The sequence below is a fragment of the Mandrillus leucophaeus genome, unplaced genomic scaffold (assembly GCF_000951045.1).
Source record: "Mandrillus leucophaeus isolate KB7577 unplaced genomic scaffold, Mleu.le_1.0 Scaffold80, whole genome shotgun sequence".
Lineage (NCBI taxonomy): Eukaryota > Metazoa > Chordata > Mammalia > Primates > Cercopithecidae > Mandrillus > Mandrillus leucophaeus.
This window is the reverse complement of record NW_012108697.1, coordinates 459,669-479,981: the sequence shown is the minus strand read 5'-3', so window position 1 is coordinate 479,981 and position 20,313 is coordinate 459,669. Positions and strand designations below refer to the sequence as shown.

General features: G+C 34.6%; 1 protein-coding gene across 1 annotated transcript in view; it reads left to right on the top strand.

Moving 5' to 3' along the window:
• Positions 1–20,313, top strand: part of ATRNL1 (attractin-like 1) — a gene marked incomplete at its 3' end in the record, with an annotated part of 405,371 nt that overhangs the window by 1,092 nt on the left and 383,966 nt on the right. The window contains exons 2-4 of the mRNA XM_011967565.1: positions 588–701; positions 6,469–6,597; positions 7,911–8,119. Coding sequence (XP_011822955.1) covers positions 649–701; positions 6,469–6,597; positions 7,911–8,119 — 391 coding nt within the window. The remainder of the gene's footprint in view (positions 1–587; positions 702–6,468; positions 6,598–7,910; positions 8,120–20,313) is intronic.

Here is a 20,313-nt window from a genome sequence, read left to right as displayed (position 1 = left end):
TTTTTTTTTTTTTTTGAGACAGAGTCTCACTCTGTTACCCAAGCTGGAGTGCAGTGTTGTGATCTCGGCTCACTGCAGCCTCTGCCTCCTGAGTTCAAACAGTTCTCCTGCCTCAGCCTCCCGAGTAGCTGGGACTTCTGGCATGTGCTGCCATGCCCAGCTAATTTTTGTATTCTCAGTAGAGACAGGTTTACCATGTTGGCCAGGATGGTCTTGATCTCCTGACCTCGTGATCCGCCTGCCTTGGCCTCCCAAAGTGCTGGGATTACAGGCGAGAGCCACCACGCTTGGCTGAACATTTTTTATTGACTATATTTTAAGAAAATAATGATACATACATATGTCCTGTTAATAGATTTTGAAAGTTACATTTTATTTGTACAAATTAGATATGATGGCTTATCAATCTTTCACCCTTATGATATAAGGATTTATAGCAAAATTATCTGTAAACAGATTTCTAATAAAATAGCATATCTAAAGTTTCTTCACTCTGTGCTTTGTATCTTATATAATAAATATTATGTATTTATTCAGTCTGTGCTTTGTATATTTTAATTTTAAAAATATTTCATATTCATTTTCAGTCCAAATGCAGTGTTAAGATTAAGATTCAATCATTTTGCTACAGAATGTAGCTGGGATCATATGTATGTTTATGATGGAGATTCAATATATGCACCTTTAATAGCTGTACTTAGGTGAGTAATTATATTTAATCAGTTGCAGAAAAGTGATTGTATAATTCCTTAACTTTAAATATATATTGATATGTACTGCAAAATAAATTTAGTAAAGGTATTGATAGTTACATTTCACAGATGATTATAATACTTTGTTATTTGCTGTAACTGTCAATTTAGGTAATATGTAAATATTGATATAACAGATAAGTACTATATTGGAAATACAGATTTCTTTCTAAATATTTTTTATTCTCATTGTACTTAGTTTATTCTTTTAAAGTGGATTGAATATGTTTTCAGAACTATCTATTTGGATATATTAGAGTGAGTTCTAGCTGACAAATGAATAGACAAGTTTTTTTTTTTTTTAAATAAGTTGTCTTTTTATTTTAGTGAAATGGTAAAATTTTAAATTCTGCATAAAACAGTTAAGTTATGCTTTGTGCAATGGTTAATAAAGATGGAGTTTCTACCAATTCTGAAAATATGAGAAATTTGTATGCTTCAAAATATTTTATTGTTAGTAGTATGGTAGATTATTAATTTTAAAATTATAGCATTGTATCAATTTAAAAATCTTACATATGTTTACATTATTATAAAAAGTTTCATGAATAGGAGAAAATCTATTAGACACAAAAAATTATGAACATGTAGTATAGATTTTGTATACAATTTAACATGATTGTTAAGTTACTCATATTATTTACTTTTGCTATTTATACAATATCTCTTACATGTTCTGTCATTGAAAATTTAAGTATGGATAAAAGCTTATTGGTCCCTTCAAAATTTTTTCTTTCCAATTTTTCTTTTTACTTTTCATGTGGCAAATGTTCTATTTCATTCCATTCTAGTACATTTTATTTTGTTCTGTTTTATCAGGATTGTGAATTATTATTTTGGACAAAAATGTAAGAACTTGTATTTCCTTAGGAGCTTAGGTACTTATTCTGTGATATTGCTATTGCTTAAATTTTTGAGTTGTTTGAACATTAGAAAAGGGATAGCCATAAGCAGTCCTTCATCTAAGGACAATAGAGAGAAAATAGAGTGGAGCCTTGCAAATAATTAGGTTGTAAGACAATTTATTGTAACAATTAAATTTGATCCTGAGTTCATACATTTATTTTTAGCAATTTAAACATCACTTTCCTATCTTAACTCTATTTTTATGATACTGTTGGCTGACCATCATTTAGGTGTGTGCCTGTTCATTTGTTTATCTAGTAATTCTAATTACTTTGTATTAATACTCATCCATTAGCATTCTTACCAACACTTTCTTGTTACTAAAGGAAGATAATTAGCAGGTGGGATTTAGTATATGGCTGTGAAGATGGAATTAGTGATTTCTCATTAGCAAGTGTTCTTGTTAGCCCTCCTAAGGGAAATGGAAAACTCATGTTTATTGATATTGAATATCCACTTGATGTTAAGCACTAGGCTAGGCAGTTTAAATGTCATCTTATCCTCACAAAGATCTTGTTGGGGAAGTACCAAGTACTATTATCCCCATTTTACAGTTGAGAAAATTGACATTCAGAGAAGTTATTTGCTTCTAATAGATGGTAGAGCTAGGATTAGGACTTGAATTTCAATCTCCTGATTTAAAAGCGTATACTGTTTGTACTTCATCTTGCTAAGAATTCAGAATCTAATATGTTTGAATTATTTCCATTGTATAAATATTTATTACTCAACACTTAATTCCAGAGACTGTCACAGGCTTAGAGTACATAGTAAGGAAGAAGGCATAGCTATTGCAGTGACTTTAGATACCAAGTACCTGCAGCTGGGCTAGAACAGATTTCCTAGGTTAAGAGCACAGTCCTCTACAACAAGGGTCTCCTCTCCACCCCAGATCCCCTTACCAGTCCTTGGCCTGTTAGGAACAGGGCTACACAGTAGGAAGTGAGTGGCGGGCAAGTGAGCAAAGCTTCATCTTTATTTACAGCTGCCCTCATTGCTTGCATTACTGCCTGAGCTCCGCCTCCTGTCAGATCAGCAGCGGCATCAGATTCTCATAGGAGTACAGGCCCTGTTGTGAACTGCGCATGTGAGGGATCTAGGTTGCTCATTCCTTGTGAGGATCTAATGCCTGATGATCTGTCACTGTCTCCCATCACCCCCAGATGGGATCATCTAGTTGCAGCAAATCAAGCTCAGGGCTTCCACTGATTCTACATTATGGTGGGTTGTATAATTATTTCATTATATTTTACAATGTAATAATAATAGAAATAAAGTGCATAATAAACGTAATGTGCTTGAATCATCCCAAAATCATCCTCCCCCTGGTCTGTGGAAATTTTGTCTTCCATGAAACTGGTCCCTGGTTCCAAAAAGGTTGGGGACTGCTGCTCTATAACACTGCTGTCATTTCAGACAATAGCTGCAAGCTTGGTGGTCCCCACCTACTCTGACCATCTGGCTACATATTTAGGGGTTCCTACTCTCTCCAAAAATTTTGATAATTCACTAGAATTATCATAGAACTCAGGAAAGTTCTACACTTATGACTATAGTTTTATCATGAAGGATAGAAATCAGAGCCAGCCAAATAAAGAGATGCATAGAGTGAGGTCTGGGAGGATCATAAATGCAAATCTTCTGGGTCCTCAGAATGTGTTAGCCACCCAGCACATCAACATGTATCACCAACAAGGAAGCTCATCTGAGCTTCAGGTGTCCAGAGTTTTATTGAAGTTTCATTATGTACCCATGAGTGATTGAATCATTGGCCATGAGACTGAACTCAAATCTCTAGCCCCTCCCATCCCCTTCTCTCTTGGGAAGTTAGGCTAATACCATATGGCGCCAACACTTCCATCACATGGTTAGTGTTTCTGGAGTGGCCATCCCCTATTCTCAATTATATCTTTAGCTTAAATTAATTAGGGGCCCAACATGAGTCACCTTATTAGCATAAATTTTCAGGGCTCACCGTGAATAGGAAGACACTCTTATCACTCAGGAAATTTCAAGAATTTAGAGGTTATATCCCAAGAACTGGGGACAAAAGCCAGCCAATTCTTTAGTATGCAGTAGTCCTGCATTAGTGGGGGTATGTAAACAGATTTTTCACACAGCCTAGTTAATGTTACAGTCAGGTTATGAAAGAGTACTACATAATTTCAAAATAAATAATCCTTCATGTTGACTTTCATCATAAGTAAAAGAATGAAGTAGGAGGGTCAAGTAGGACATTCTAGAGAGAGAAAAGCATATATACAAAGGTATAGACACATTAAAGAGCATTATATTTTAGTGCAATAGTAAAAAGTTTTGAGTAACTTTATCGTAGGAAATGTGAAGGATACGTAGGAGTCACATCCTCCAAAACAGCAATCAGTGACATTTACTTAGTGCTCCTTTTGTGCCAGACAATGTGCAGGAGTTCTTTATAAGCATTAGTTTATTTAATCCTCAAAGTAACCTTTAGGTAGGTATTAATATTGCAATTTTACAAATGCAGAATTGAGACAGAATTGAGATTTTCTGTGAGTGGCCCAAAGGTTGCCTAGCTAGTAAGTCAGAAAATGAATCTAGGTTATGTAATTGTAGATCCTAATCCCTTAATCACTGTAATACTGCTTTCTTGTACACCACACTAAAGAAGTTGGACTTTTATTCTGTAGGCAAGACTTTTTAGAATGTGGAGAATGGATTGGAATGGAGAAGTGTTATTTTTTTTTACTGTGTGCCGGACAATTGTGTGTTGGATGTTGTGTTTGGAAAATCGTATATAGTAATAATTTGAGACCTAGAAAGATTATATTCTTGCAGAGACTACCTGGGGACACTAGCAATCCATATTCAATTCAATCCAAACTCAGATATTGGGGTGATTCATAGCTCAGCTGCAGTGCAGTCCTTTGGAGGGCCCAACTTTAGGTAGTTTGCTTTTACTTCCAACCATTGAAATCTCAGTTCAACATGAAGGCTCTGGGTTTCACTTGTTGTTTCCCTTACTCTGTGAAATCCTTGAAATCCTTCAGTTTTTTTTTAGCCCCTCAAGTCTTACCTCCAGCCTTGAAATCAGCAAATGCCAATAGGGTAAGTGGCCTCAATGCCTGGGTAGGCCTTCAAGCTGATTTTTTTGTTTTTATATAATTTGTCATTTTACTAGACTTCAGTTGGTCCAAATTTCCTGGTGTATTATACAATAAGTAGAAACTCTCTTTTATTTATTGTTTTTAAAATATTTGTTAAAAAAAAACCCAAACAGATCTATTCTTTTTTGTTTGTTTTTTTTTTTGAGATGGAGTCTTGCTTTTCACCAGGCTGGAGTGCAGTGGTGTGATCTTGGCTCACTGCAACCCCCTCCTCCCGGGTTCAAGCGATTCTCCTGCCCCAGCCTCCTGAGTAGCTGGGACTACAGGCGTGTGCCACTACGCCCACCTGATTTTTTTTGTATTTTTAGTAGAGATGGGGTTTCATTGTGTTGGCCAGGATGGTCTGGATCTCTTGACCTCATGATCCGCCCGCCTCCGCCTCCCAGAGTGCTGGGATTACAAGCGTAAGCCACTGCACCCAGCCCAGACCTATTCTTTTTATCACTTTCAGAGAGCTCTCAGAGACTAGCTGTATCTATTATAAAGATCTATTATTTTTAGTAATACCTTTATATAATTTTATTACAATGAACAATATGTATGTATAACGAAGACTGGTGTCATAGGGTTTGTATTATTTTGAGAGTCTCATTTTAAAATCATTTGTTGCTTCACAAACATAACCTAGTAGATGTAATAATAATTACTAAAGCGTTAAATCAAGAATTGATTACTTTTTAACTTGTCTTTGAGAATGTATTTTCCAAATAAATTATTTGACTATAGTATTTCATTTATGTGTCAAATATGATTTGAATGGGGGAATTCAGTTCTTAGCGGTACCTAGACATAATTTTAACTCTTTCTAAAGGAATTCACTGTGTCGAGTTATGTAATTTGTTTGTTAGCAGTCTCTTTTCTTTCACCTATTGCATGTTTTCATAGATTTAGAGAGGTTAGAACATAAAACTAAATGAAGATAGGTAATTTTTCTCATGAACAAGTAGTCTTAAAACGAAGTACAAGTTACTAGTTTAAAACTATTTTGTACGTTTATATCTCCCCCACCCCAAATTTTTGTTTGTGTGCTTATGGGCTTATGTGAGCAATATTCGTTTTGGAATAGTAATATAATAGTAATACATTAATGCAATTTGCATAGGTATGCAAAATAGAAAAACATAAAAGTATGTATTTTTAAATTTTTAAAAATACTTAATTTTAAATCACCTAGATAAATGTATTGGAAATGTACAGCTATAATTAGAATGTAATTGTAATTGCTTACCTGATGTAGAGTGTCTTCAGCTTCATCAGATTTTTAAACCAATCAGAATAAGTAAAGGTACAGGGTCACTTATTAGAGTAGCAAGGTGACTTTAAGTGAAGTTTTATATGAATTCAGGGAAAGAGTACCCTGTAGTATTATGACAGGATGGATAGCAGGACAAAAAGGAGAAATGAGACATTGCCTTACAAATAATGATAAGAAAAAAAATGGGGTACAGTGGCATGAGAGTAGATTTTATTGTATTGGCAGCAGTAGTAGAACTAATTTAGTGAGAAATGGAGAGGAACTTCTTTCAGATTTATTCTGCTTTTAGTTGCCCATTCTGATGTACAAGCATTTCTGATCCTGGTAAGAATATTTCTGAGTAAATTTTATGTGCTTAACAGTCTTATGTATATCTACACATACAATACTCAGTTTTGTTCTCTTTTAGTGGTTTGATAGTCCCTGAAATAAGGGGCAATGAAACTGTGCCTGAAGTTGTTACTACATCTGGCTATGCACTGTTACATTTTTTTAGCGATGCTGCATATAATCTAACTGGTTTCAACATTTTCTATTCGTAAGTATTTTTTTAAAATTCCATGTTTTAATGATTCTTGTAATTTAATGTAAAAGAGTTTTTTTTTGGTTTATTTTTGTTAATGTCTTATATACCAGAAGCAGACTACTGTGTAAAATTTCAAATTAGTATGTAGGATCCCTTCTTAAGTGACATAAAATCTTAATAGTATGCCACAAAATGTGATCTAAGCCTGTAAGTTTGGTTGAAAATTAATTATGAAATTTACAATTGTTTGTTGGCAAGTGATTAAGTAAACAAATACTAGTGTAACTTTACTGGTAGCAACAGATGTGTGAGACTGCACAGAGTTGTGAACTGCCTTTCAGTGCTTTAAGGCATATCACTTGTAATTTGAAGAGGATTATGGGAGCTAAGTTTTTGTAGTCTCTATTGCAGAGACTGTACTGAATGCTGTGCATACATTATGTCATTTAATTACCTTCAGTTCTGTCAGGTTGGGTATATTTCCCATTTACACATGAGGAAATTGTGGCTTAAGAGATACGTTGCTGTATACCACTATCTCCTCTAAAATAAGAAAAGTAATATTCATTGTGAATCTATTATATGCCTGACACTTTATAAACATTTTTATATCTAGAAGATTGAGGGTAAAGTACTGAGAGATGCTTTCAGATGCTTTCACAGGAATGGCTAGAGAGGAAGTCTATATATTATTTTTTTTCTTCAGAATGTAAAAATTGATAACCAGAGAATTTTTCACCAGAAATATTCTAAGTATCTTTGAATTAACAATTTATTATGGAATTATTTATCCTACAATGTATCCAAGTATGTATGCAAGGGATAACAAATATATAGTAGAATATAATCAGTTAAAGAGTCTTAAAACTAAATATGATAAACATCCCTTTCCTTCCGTGAGAGTGTACAGGTGATAGCATGCTCTTTAAATATTATACAGCCAAGTTATGTCTTGACTTCTCATATAGTTTTGAATATTCATGAATTTAGTTTTTTTTATGTAAAATATACATTCAAAATATTTGAGTACTTAAGTCTTTACAAAACATTTTGCTTGGAACTGTACAGATCCTGCAGATGTTGAGCATGTAGTCATTAGACATTTGGAGTCTTGGTATCAAAGTAAATCTGTTGAATAAACTAAGACCAACTGCAAATAAATACTAACAATTTCATAAGAGTAAGAGGATACAGAGTAAAGAATTACATTGTGAAATTGTGTTACATTTATAAGCACATAGGACACAGTATAAAAATTATAAAGTTTATGATGTATCAACCGAAATTCTTTTTCAGTTTGAATATATATGAATTATATTTTACAGAATCAATTCTTGTCCGAACAATTGCTCTGGTCATGGGAAGTGCACAACTAGTATCTCTGTTCCAAGTCAAGTATATTGTGAATGTGATAAATACTGGAAGGGTGAAGCTTGTGATATTCCTTACTGTAAAGCCAATTGCGGTAGTCCAGATCATGGTTACTGTGACCTAACGGGAGAAAAATTATGTGTCTGCAATGATAGTTGGCAAGGTAAGCACATGTGGTGTGATGGCTTTTGAAACATTGATTCATAGGTGTAATAGATTCATACAAATTCCACATTTATTTGTTTCGTTATAGTTTGCACACCCAAACCTCATGTATTTACTTTTATTTTTAGAATGTTCAGATTAATAATCAACTTCTTAATTTTTTTGTCACAAATAGAATTAATTGGCAGAGATTTTGTCTCCATACTACTTTGAAGACTAAACGAAGTGATATATGAAACTGAATTGTTAGGTGTGTGATCATTATGGTCTTCTGTAATTTGTTGTCGACTCTCCCCAAATTTGGTGACTTCACTGAATTTAATGTGGTGCATTCAAATTTGACTTATAAGGGTAATATAAATAGTATATTACAAAAATAAATGCCCATCTTACAAGGTACTGCAGTATATGAAACTTATTTCTTAGGAAAGGCTGACATCTTGTGGCTATTTTAAAAAGAACTGGAATATTTTAAAAAGTATTTTAGCTGCCTATTGCAAAAGTCAGATTCCTAGGAAAGAATATCTAAGTAACTTTTATAAATATCTATCATCAAAGATTAAGTTTACACTATACTGAAGAATGTTGGCTTACTTGTTTATCTGGATATAAAAAAATAAATATTGTCATTATGAAATTAAGAGAGATACTTAGTTATACATACACCTACTCACCTAGAGTTTACTTTTTGCTAGTTGCATTTACATATGAAGAGCTTCCTTTGTGCCAACATATTAATCCTGTTGAAATAGGGAGATTTGACTCAATAATTACATAACCTGAAGTACTTGATTATGTGTTACTATAATACAGTGTAATAAATAGTAGCAATAGTTCCCAAGTTAAAAACCAAAGACAACATACTCTTCATGTAGTTGTATTCATTATTGCTGAGATGATGTTTTCAAAAAAGTGTTGTTGAGTATGTTCAGTACTTACTTAGAGGAATTATTTTAGGCTTTGTATAAATTATGCCTGTCTTAAGCTCATGTTAGCTCATAAAAAATATTAGGTATGTCAACTGCACAAAAGATCCATGATTTCTTATTAAATCAAATTTGGTTACCAATTACAATTATGACAGATACAAATTTCTAAATGTTCTATAATTACAGGGTCATGTATTTTAAGTGACTCTTTTAATCATTTGTGACTTTTCTTCCCCCCAAAAGTGCCTTGAGTTGTAATTTTATTTTCATTTCTGACGTGAAGCTAAAATAACTGTCTTTTCTATAGAGACAATGGTCTATCCGTATTATATTTAATTTAAGGCCTGATAAATAGAAATATAGCTCATACACACAGTATTTTTCAAACTGGTCTTCAATTGCCATTAGTCTGCACCTCATTTCAGCAGTCTTAAAAGCAAATGAGTGATACATTTGTATAACATTCTCTGAACAGTTCTGTCCCCTTTTCTGTTTTTTATTTACTTTCATTAGTCCTTCTTTGAAATGCTTTATTTTGTGAGTCTTGTAATATAGATCTGATTCAAAGCGTTATGAGTTTTTTCTGGCCTTTGATTTTTGACCTTTTCATATCCTATTATTCTCATCAGTAATGTCCCAAATCATAAGAATTCCTGAATCTAATATGTCTATAAGCAAATGGAAATGGGGAAGCAAATACTGGGTATGTTCACTTTAAAAGCAAAGTTCTAATAGCAATAATCTAAGAAATGCATCTCTATGTATGTGTATGTGTGAGTGTGTATGCATATATACACATTTATTTATAAATACATATACATTTTTTATGGAGAGTAGTGTGAAAGTCCTTTGTAAATTATAAAATGCAGAAATAAGACCAATTTTTATACCATTTTCTTAATAATTAAGGAAATGATTTCTCAATTTATATGTTTGAAGGTAGAGGGCTGGTAAATGAGATAGTATGGTGTTTTCGAAATAAATTATGTGCAGACTGGTTACTTTGTGCCTCAAACCTGATCCTGATTCTGTATTTAAGGAAGCATAGCTCCAAAGTAGGTAGGATTGTGAGCAAAATCATTCAGGGAAAAATGATGTTTTTATTTCAGATATATAGAATGGGAAGGAATCAGTGAGGTGAGAAGAGAGAGATTTGCTTCTAGGACAAATGGGGAATGATCAGAGAATGAGAGACATTTGAAAATGCGCACTGCTGAGGCGATCTTTATAAGGTTCAAAATCTGGTAGTTTTATACAAGGTGTTATTTGGAACTGGATTCTTTAGGTTAGAGTAACAGATTGTTGTTATCTCCATTATATTTTATCCCTTGTTGTTGCTTGACTTATTCTGTTTGCCTCTATGCTAATGTATATTTTTTAAAAATGAGTTACCCTCTAGAAACTTGGGTTTTATTAAGATAACACAGAGGAAAAACCTAGCTTTATATTAAGTCTTGAGTTCCTTCCTAACATTTCTCTTTTCCTTAACCTACCTGATCTCTGTGTGTCATTTTTTTCTTTGGTTTTTCTTTTTCTTTGAGATAGGATCTCACTCTGTGGCTCAGGCTAGAGTGCAGTGGCATGATCACAGCTCTTTGCAGCCTTGACTTTCCATGCTGAAATGATCCTCTCAACTCAGCCTCCTGAGTAGCTGGCACCACAAGTTGCACACCACCATTCCCAGCTAATTAAAATTTTTTTTCGTAGAGATGAGGTCTTTCTGTGTTGCTCAGGCTGGTCTCAAACTCCTGGGCTCCAGTGATCCTCCCACCTTGGCCTTTAGAGTAGCTGGGACTACTCGAGGGCACACAAGTTTGTTATATAGTATTTAATTTTGTCATAATGTATAGTTGTCAAAGATAATGATATATACATATTAAATATATGACTAAAAGTACAGGGACCTGTGTAGACTCATCTGCTTCTATGATAGTAAAATAGAAAAAACAGACTTCATTTTTAAGAGTAGTTTTATGTTCACAGGAAGATTGAGCAGAAGGTGCAGAGAATTCCCATTTACCTCCTGCCCCAATGCATACACAGCTTCTCTCATTATCACTATCTCCCACCAGAGTGTATATTTGTTACAGTTCATGAGCTCACATTGACAAATCATTATTAACCAAAGTCATAGTTTACATTAGGGTTCACTGTCAGTGTTGGACGTTCTGTGGGTTTGGACAAATGTATCATTACATGCATCCACCATTATAGTATCAACAGAATAGTTTTTTTAACCTACAAATCCCCTATGCTCTGCCTATTCATTCTTTCCTCCCCCTACCCCTGCTAACCACTGATCTTTTTACTGTCTCCATAGTATTGCCTTTTCCCAAATATCATATACTTGTAATCATATAGTATGTAGCTTTTTATGATTGGTCTTTTTGACTTGACAGGATACATTTAACTTTCCTCCATGTCTTTTTATGGCTTGATAGCTAATTCCTTTTCAGTCCTGAATAATAATCCATTGTATGGATGTACCAGTTTATCCATTCACCTACTGAAGGACATCTTGGTTGCTTCTGTAAAATTTGTTTAAATTTTAATAAGTCACCTGAGGGAAAAAGGCAACTTTGAAAAGCACTGATCTCTTAAAATGGCTTCCAAACATTGGGATAGATGATCAATTTTTATAAGACATCAAAAGCAACATATAACAAATTGAATTCACGTTCATGTGTAAAGAATACAATAGAACAGTAATTTTCAAAGTAGATTCCAAGGTATGATGTTCCTCCTACCAACTCCCGTCCGAGTAGTTGTGTGTTCCTCTGTTTTATATAACTTTAAAAAAATCTGAGGAGGCTGAGGCAGGAGAATCACTTGAACCCGGGAGGTGGAGGTTGTGATGAACCAAGATTGCGCCATTGCACTCCAGCCTGGGCAACAAGTTCCTCCTCATCTCCATCTGAGACCACCTCAGCCTGGATTTCATTGTCCATATCATTATCAGCATTTTTGTCAAAGTCATTCAACAAGTCTCTAGGGGGTCCACACTTTCCCACATTTTTCTGTCTTCTTCTGAGCCCTTCAAACTGTTCCAACCTCTGCCTGTTTACCCAGTTCCAAAGTCACTTCTACATTTTTGGATATCTTTTCAGCAGCGCCCCACTCTACTAGTACCAATTTACTGTATTAGTCTGTTTTCACACTGCTGATGAAGACATACCAGAGACCAGGCAATTTACAAAACAAAGAGATTTAATGGATTTACAGTTCCACATGGTTGCAGAGGCCTCACAATCATGGCAGAAGGTGGAAGCCATGTCTCACATGGCGGTAGACAAGATAAAAGAGATTGTGGAGGGAAACTCCCTGTTTTAAAACCATCAGATCTTGTGAGACTTACTTGCTATCACGAGAACAGCACAGGAAAGACCTGCCCCCATGTTTCACTTACCTCCTGCCGGGTCCCTTCCATAACACGTGGGAATTCAAGATGAGATTTGGGTGAGGACACAACCAAAGCATATCAGTTACTAAGTTTAGATTGGATAAAATCTGTATGCAAATATTAGATCATTCAGATATTTTCCTGTGGCTGATAAGTGACATAAACTATAATAAGTAGCACTGGCCCATTCATCTCTAGAATGTTCATTAGAGAGAAATAAGCTTTCACCTTATTTCAACACTTAGTTTTGCTTCTCTCAACCTGTTCTCTAAATAATACAAAAGGATATTGAGTAGCTCACAGGAGAAATGAGAAGACTGGATAAACTATTGTTGGAAAGAGGCCAGATACAAAGAAAGGCTAGGCCTACAGTAAAGATGAAGCCAAAGGAAAGTTTGAGTAGGACATTCCTGTCATTGCCACAGGATCCTGGGTTACTACCAGTGGCACCCTTAAAGTAGGTACTGCATGCTACAGGAATGGAGAGAAAGAATTGTAAATTGTCTTTACATCTTTGCATCACTTATTAAGACTGAGTCCTGCTTAATAGTATCTGCTTGGCTAAACCTAGGTCTTGTCCATACCATGGGTACCTAGAGATGTGAAACAGGGAATTTAACTTTTCTGTTATCTGTAGTGAAAGAGGTTCTCTTTCTGAACAAAATTCACACAATAAAGGATTCTCCTAAACATAGGAAAGGGGATTCAAATGATTGAGATTCCCAAACAAAAAATTCAAATGATATATTTTTAACTCCAGATTGTTACCATAATTAACAAGGAATGGGCCAATTTGTTCTCTCATGTCTACTCAGAGGAACTTTGCAGTGTGGACTAGATGTAGGAGTAGACTGGTTAAGCAACAAACCAGCTTAATTTTTTCAGCATACAATTTTTTCTTAATGTATTACAACAGATTTTTTTCCCCTGTTCTACAGAGAACAGTGAAAAATAGGTCACCATCATTTATATATAAGACAGTTGCTTAACTGTTATCAAATTGTTCCTGTTCCTTTTCTATTCCAGAATGTCCTGCTCAGTCCTATTACTCGATTCTTTTAAATGTCTTCAGGACATTTTAATGTTTTTAGTATTCCTTTTTAATTCAATTCAGGTACGGTTCTCATATAAGGATTGAAGTTGCCTGTTTTAAACTCTTAAATTATTGATTGAAATATAGGATCTGGAAATGTAAATCATGTAATTTAATAGTTTTGTTGCATAGTGCCTCTGATCTTTATTTAAAGTCACACTTTATTGTAACTTACTCCAGTTTCTCAGATGCTCTTTGTCCCTCACTATCTGAAGACCTTTCTTAATTTCAAAGTTCTTCCTAGAAAACCCTTACCCCATTTATATTCTAAGTCCAGGTCAGATCCCCCTGTAATATGCTGTCATAGAACCCTATCTTTTAAATTTATAGCATTTATCACAGTTTATAATTATATGCTTGTGTGATTCTTTGATTATCTTTCCCAGTGGAATATAAACTCCAAGAAGTTAAGAATGATTATGTTTTGATCATCCTCGCGTTTCCAGAACCTAATATAGTGCATGGCATGTACTAGCCACTGGAATTTGTTTGTTGTTGAATGAATGAATTAGAAATGTATTAGTTTACTAGTGTAGTGATATGTAGACATTCAATTAGAGATATTTTATAAGATTATTTCTCTAATAAATTATGTTATTTGCTTCCTGTATAATTACTTCTGAACACTGAGGGAAGCTATTGAATTTGAACATTTAAAATGTTACTTTATCAGGCATTAGTTCTTGGAATCTTGGTCTTATTTTGTTTCAATCTTTTGGCTTTAGATTTTAACATTTGCCATTGGGTGGCAGTATTGACTACCAGAAAACGCACTTAAACTCTGGCATTCAAATTGTAAAAACTTGGTAGTTTTATTTGACTTAGAAAAATGTAAAATCTTTCAACTCAAATTTATGAATATTTTATCTGAGGTATTTTATCTTGGTTAGTCATATAACATATAAGGACATATTTAGTTATTTTAGGATAGTATGTAAGTACACATGAGATTATAGGTTGCCTTGAAATTCACAAAGTAGCTTACATTTTCCTTTAGAAATAGAATAATAATGAACATGGTCAATCTATTTCTTCTCTTTTAACTTTGAGGAGGGAGAAGTGACAGGTAATGCATTTAATTCCAATAAATTCTTCCCACTTAACAAAAACAGCAGATCTGACTTTTTTTGTGAGAGCTAATTAAATTTTTACTAAGAAAGTTGACTGTTTAAAAATAAAAGTAGCATTAAAATGTGTATATGACAGCCCTCTTTCATGAATTCATTTATTTATTTTTTTCATTTATTAATGTAAAAAAATTTTTTTTGAGCTCTATTAAGTGCTAGGCACTGCTCTAGGTCCTTGGGATACATCACGGAACAAAGAAGACAAAGATCCTTGTGGAACTTACATTCAAGCTAGGAGAGACAGACCCTAAATAATAAATATAAATTATATAGTATGTTAGATGGTGATAAGTACAATGGAAAATTAAAGTTGAACAGAGAAAGAGGAATAGAAAGATCTGGGGGTTACATTTAAAATGTGATGATATGCTTAGGTTTTATTGAAAAGATGACATGTGAGAAAAGACTTCAAGCAAGTGAGAGAGTTCAACCATATAGATATCAAGGGGAAGAACATTCTAGGCAGAGAGAACTGTCAGTTCAAAGACCCTAAGGTAGGAGCAAGCCAGGTGTGCATGAGGACCAGTATAAAGGCCATTGTGGCTAGAATTGAATTACTGATGGGGAGATTAGTCAGATATGAACTCAGAGAAGTTACACAACAAGGGAGATGGTTGGGGATGTGGAATTAAGGGGTTGCTGGAGGGGATGGAGATCAGTGAAGGATGGAGCTATATCAGCTAAATATTCTTAGCTTTGTAGACCATTGTAAGGATTTTGACTCTTACCCTAAGTGAAATGAGGGAGCCATTGAAGGATTTTGAGCAGAAGATTAATATTATATGGCTTAGTTTTATAAAGCTCCTATTTCTACCAGAGAATAGACTGTAGTAGCAGTGTACCAGTTCAGAGGCTACTGCTATAATCTAGGTGAGAGATGGTGATGATGGTAGCTTGGACAAGTTGATAGCTGTGGAGGTGGTGACAATTGCTTGAATACTGAATGTGATTTTAAATGCAGGATTAATAGGATTTGCTGATGGTCTGGATGTGGGGGGTGAGGGAAAGAGGAGTCAAAGATGACTAAGGTTTTTTGGTTTGAGCAGATGGAAAGACAGAGTTGTCATGAACTAATATGAGGAAGATTTTAGGAAGAGTATTTGGTTATGGTATGCCAAGTTAGAGATGTCTTTGAGATATCAGAAAGGAGATAGTGAGGAGGCAGTTGGATATATGGATCTGGAAATTGATGGAGAGAGATCTGTACTGTAGATATAAATTTGGAGATTAGTTGGCTTAAATATTAAGTTGGAAACCATTGAGGAAATTGGATGAGATTACCAGGGAAGTTAGCATAGAGATAGAGAATAGAACCAATGACTGAACTATGGGTCACAACAAAATTCAGAGTATTCTGTGCTAGGCATATAAATTCCTTTTTTAGATAAGTTTGCCTTAGGTTGAACTATTTATAGCCACTTACTTTGTTGCCTCTGACTTTATAAGATTTTGTTGCCTCTGACTGTGTAGGACAATGTAAAATGAGCAAATCCTCCTCTCAATATAGCTAATTCTACGTTTGTCGTTTTCAGCTGATCAGAACCAAGGTCTTAAATCTTTCTTGCAGTTGCTTTTTAAATGCTGTGTATTGCCCTGTCCATATTCTTAACATGGTTTATCAATTTTCTTCAAAGCATAATGTCTTAGCTCAGGCTGTTATAACAAAATACCACAGATTAGGTCACTTAAACAATTGGCATTTATTTCTCACAGTTCTGGAGACTGGAAGTCCAATACCAGGGTGCCATCATGGTGAGGGCCATCTTCCTGGCCCTCTCTCTCTGCCACGTAAAGATAGAACAAGATGACTGCCTTTTTGTTCTATCCTTATATGGCAGAGAGAAGGGGAGGAGGAGAGAGCAAGAGCAAGAGAGAGCCAGGGAGAGAGAGCGCGCACGCGAGAGTGTGAACATGTGAGAGCTGGAGTGAGCAGGCTCTCTGGTCTCTCTTCTTAAGGCAATGATCTCACCATGAGGATCCTACCCTGATAATCCTACCCTTATCTAAATCTAATTACCTGTCCACAGCCCCACCTACTAATACTATCACATTGGGAGTTAGGGTTTCAACCTATAAATTTTGAAGGGACACAAGCATTCAGTCCATAACATGAGAAATCTTTTTTTTTTTTTTTTTCTTTGAGACAGAGTCTTGCAATGCTGCCTGGGCTGGAGTGCAGTGGCGCCGTCTCTGCTCACTGCAACTTCCACCTCCCAGGTTCAAGCGATTCTCCTGCCTCAGCCTCCCAAGTAGCTGGGATTACAGGCGCCCGCCACCATGCCCAGCTAATTTTTTGTATTTTTAGTAGACACGAGGTTTCACTACATTGGCCAGGCTGGTCTCAATCTCCTGACCTCGTGGTCCGCCCGCCTCAGCTGCCCAAAGTGTTGGGATAACAGATGTGAGCCACCGTGCCCGGGTCATGAAAATTCTTAGAATGAATGTTTCTTAATGTTATTTCAATTTATGGAGGAACTCTTCTCTATTTACAATTAAAGTTATCTTGGGAAAGTCAATTAACTATCTGGTTATAAATTTCATTATTTATACAAAGAGATTATTTGCCCTTGTCTGAGTCTTGGGATGCTAACTAGATCAAAGTGAATTGAAATAGTGTCTTGCTGTATATGCTTGACTGGCTGATATTACAGTAGCAGTTTCCTTTTTAGTAAGTAGACATTTTGTAATAGTTCAATTTAGTAAAATCTTCTCTCTGCAGTGGGGTTCAGTACATTTTATTAATAAAGATTTGAATTTGTAAATAATATTTATACATTGGGCAACTGTTTAGATATTCTTTGAGCATTATACATTCACCAGTCTAATAAAATGGGCAGTTTAACTTTTGTACCTAGAAGAAATTTTGGCATACATGCTTTCATTATTTTATAATTTATTATTTTAGATGTTTTTGAAATATAATTTTGACGGTTATGATTATTCAAAAAAATTGGTCTTCAAAATTTTTGAAGTTAGTCTTTTCTAAGCAGACATATTTTGATAATACCAGGAGTTTTCAAAATGTGTGCTGCACGGGTTATATAAGGAGATGGGTGGGGATAGGATGGAAGATAAGTGACTCTTTCCTGCCTCATCACTTTGCAATATTTTAAATATTGAGATTCCTTGTAAAACTTTGTTTTAAGCCTTCCACAGCCCACAAAGAGTAAATTGGAAACCACTGATCTTTAAACAAGAGGGCAATTTGTTTCCGTGCTACAATAGCATCATTGACCTAAACTCTAAGAACCAAGTATTCTTGGAACAGATCTAGTATAATGATTACCACTCATACAATTCATTGTCTTATAAAATTAACAGATTGTCAGAATAGTTGTGGATATTTAAAATAGACAAAAGTTAATACCTGGCCTTTGGAGATTGATTTTATGGGTCTAGAACATGTGTAGAATACTTTGGATACTGTAACAAAATCAAAATTTTTAAATGATGTTAGAAGAGAGAACTCTTGCATTGAAATCTGGTTTTGATTTTTATCGGAGAACTTCAGTTTCAGTACACACTAAATCATAAGACTATTTCTGGAATGATTACAATAAGCTACATTTACCCGTCTTGCTTTTTTTTTTTTTTTTTTGAGACGGGATTACAGGCTTGAGCCACCGCGCCCAGCCCGTCTTGCTCTTAAAGTCTTTCTTTCCAGCATATCTTCCCCTTCTTATTAATAATCCAGTTTCTTTTGGGAAATTGCCTTTTGCTAACGTAGCATAGTCTTGCTGGGATGAAAAAATCCAGGTACCTGTCTATTCTAAGCGTGATTTTCCTCTTTGAAAAACTCTCTGAATTTCTACATATTTTTTCAATACAGTCCCATTTTCCTTTAAGCTAGCCTAATTAATTTCTGTGACTCGCATGTAAGAAAACTAACTGAAGTACCACCTTAGAGATACTGTTAGAGTACGGTTTTTTTTTTTTTTCCTGGTTATTAGACTTCTTTAAAATACCCAAAATCATATCAACAACCTGCATTTGATATAGTTCAAAGTTAGCAATTTATTTAATGTGTTCAGTTGAAAACTGCAAAAAGAAAATATAGTTGGCTCTTTCAACATGTACCACTTTAACAGTAAAATAAATGCTTTTTCATGATAGTATAGATTAAATATAAATTAACGGTATGAGCCAAAACTGCGTCAAAAAGTCTAAAATCCTGGAGTAAGATTAGTTTTTGCTTACTTTGCCTTTTACTTATTTTTTTATCGATATATAATACTTTACATATTTATGGGGTATATGTGAGTATTTGTTATCCGCATAGAATATGTAATGATGACGTCAGGGTATTTGGAGTATTCTTCACTTTGAGTATTTATCATTTCTGTGTTGGGAGTATTTCAAATGCTCTTTTCTAACTACTTAGAAATACACAATACATTGTTGCCAACTATAGTTACCTTACACTGCCATTGAATATTATAATTTGTATCTTCTAACTATATGTTTATATCCATTAGCCAATGTCTGTCCTCCCCACCTACCCACACACACACACCCTGTCCAGCCTCTGGTATCCATCATTCTGTTCTATACCTCTATAAGATCAACTCTTTCAGCTCCCACATGTGAGTGAGAACTTATAATATTTGTCTTTTTGTGGCTGGCTTATTTCACTTAATGACCTCCCGTTCTATCCATGTTACTACAAATGACATGATTTCATTCTCTTTTTTTGTGTTCCTGAGTAGCATTCCATTATGTATATACACTATATTTTCATTATCCTTTTGTCTGTTGAGGGACACTTAGATTGATTCCATATCTTTGCTATTGTGAATAGTGCTGCAATAAATATGCAAGTGCAGGTATCTCTCTGTTGTAGTGATTTCGTCTCCTTTGGATAAATACCCAGTAGTGGGGTTGCTGGATCATATGATAGTTCTATTTTAAGTTTTTTGAGACGTTTCCATACTGTTTACCATAGTGGCTGTACTAATTTAAATCCCTACCAACACTGTATTAAGAATTCCCTTTTCTCTGAATCCTTGCCAGCATCTGTTATTTTTAGTCTTTTTAATAATAACCATTTTAACTAAGATAATATCTCATTGTGGTTTTGATTGGCAAATTCCCTGATGATTGGTGATGTTAAACTATTTTTCATGTACCTGTTGGCCATTTGTAAGTCTTTTTTTGAGAAATGACTTCATGACCTTTGCCCACTTTTAGATAGGATTATTTGTTTACTGTTCAGTTGTTTGAGTTCCTTGTATATTCTGGATTTTAGGTCCCTGTCAGTAACATAGTTTTCAAATATTTTCTCCCATCCTGCAGGTTGTCTGTTCACTTTGTGGATTGTTTCCTTTGCTGTGCAGAAGCTTTTTGGTTGAATGTAGTCTCATTTGTCTATTTTTGTTTTTGTTGACTGTGCTTTTGAGGTCTTAGCCAAAATATCTTTGCCTAGATCAATGTCTCGAAGCGTTTTGCCTATGTGTTCTTCTAGTAGTTTGATAGTTCTAAGTCTTTAATCCATTTTGAGTTTATTTTTGTATATGGTGAGAGATAAGGGGTGTAGTCTCATTCTTCTGCATGTGAGTATCCAGTATTCCCAGCAAAATTTATTGAAAAGACTGTGCTTTCTCTAATGTATGTTCTTGGTGTCTTTGAAATCAGTGAGTATAGATA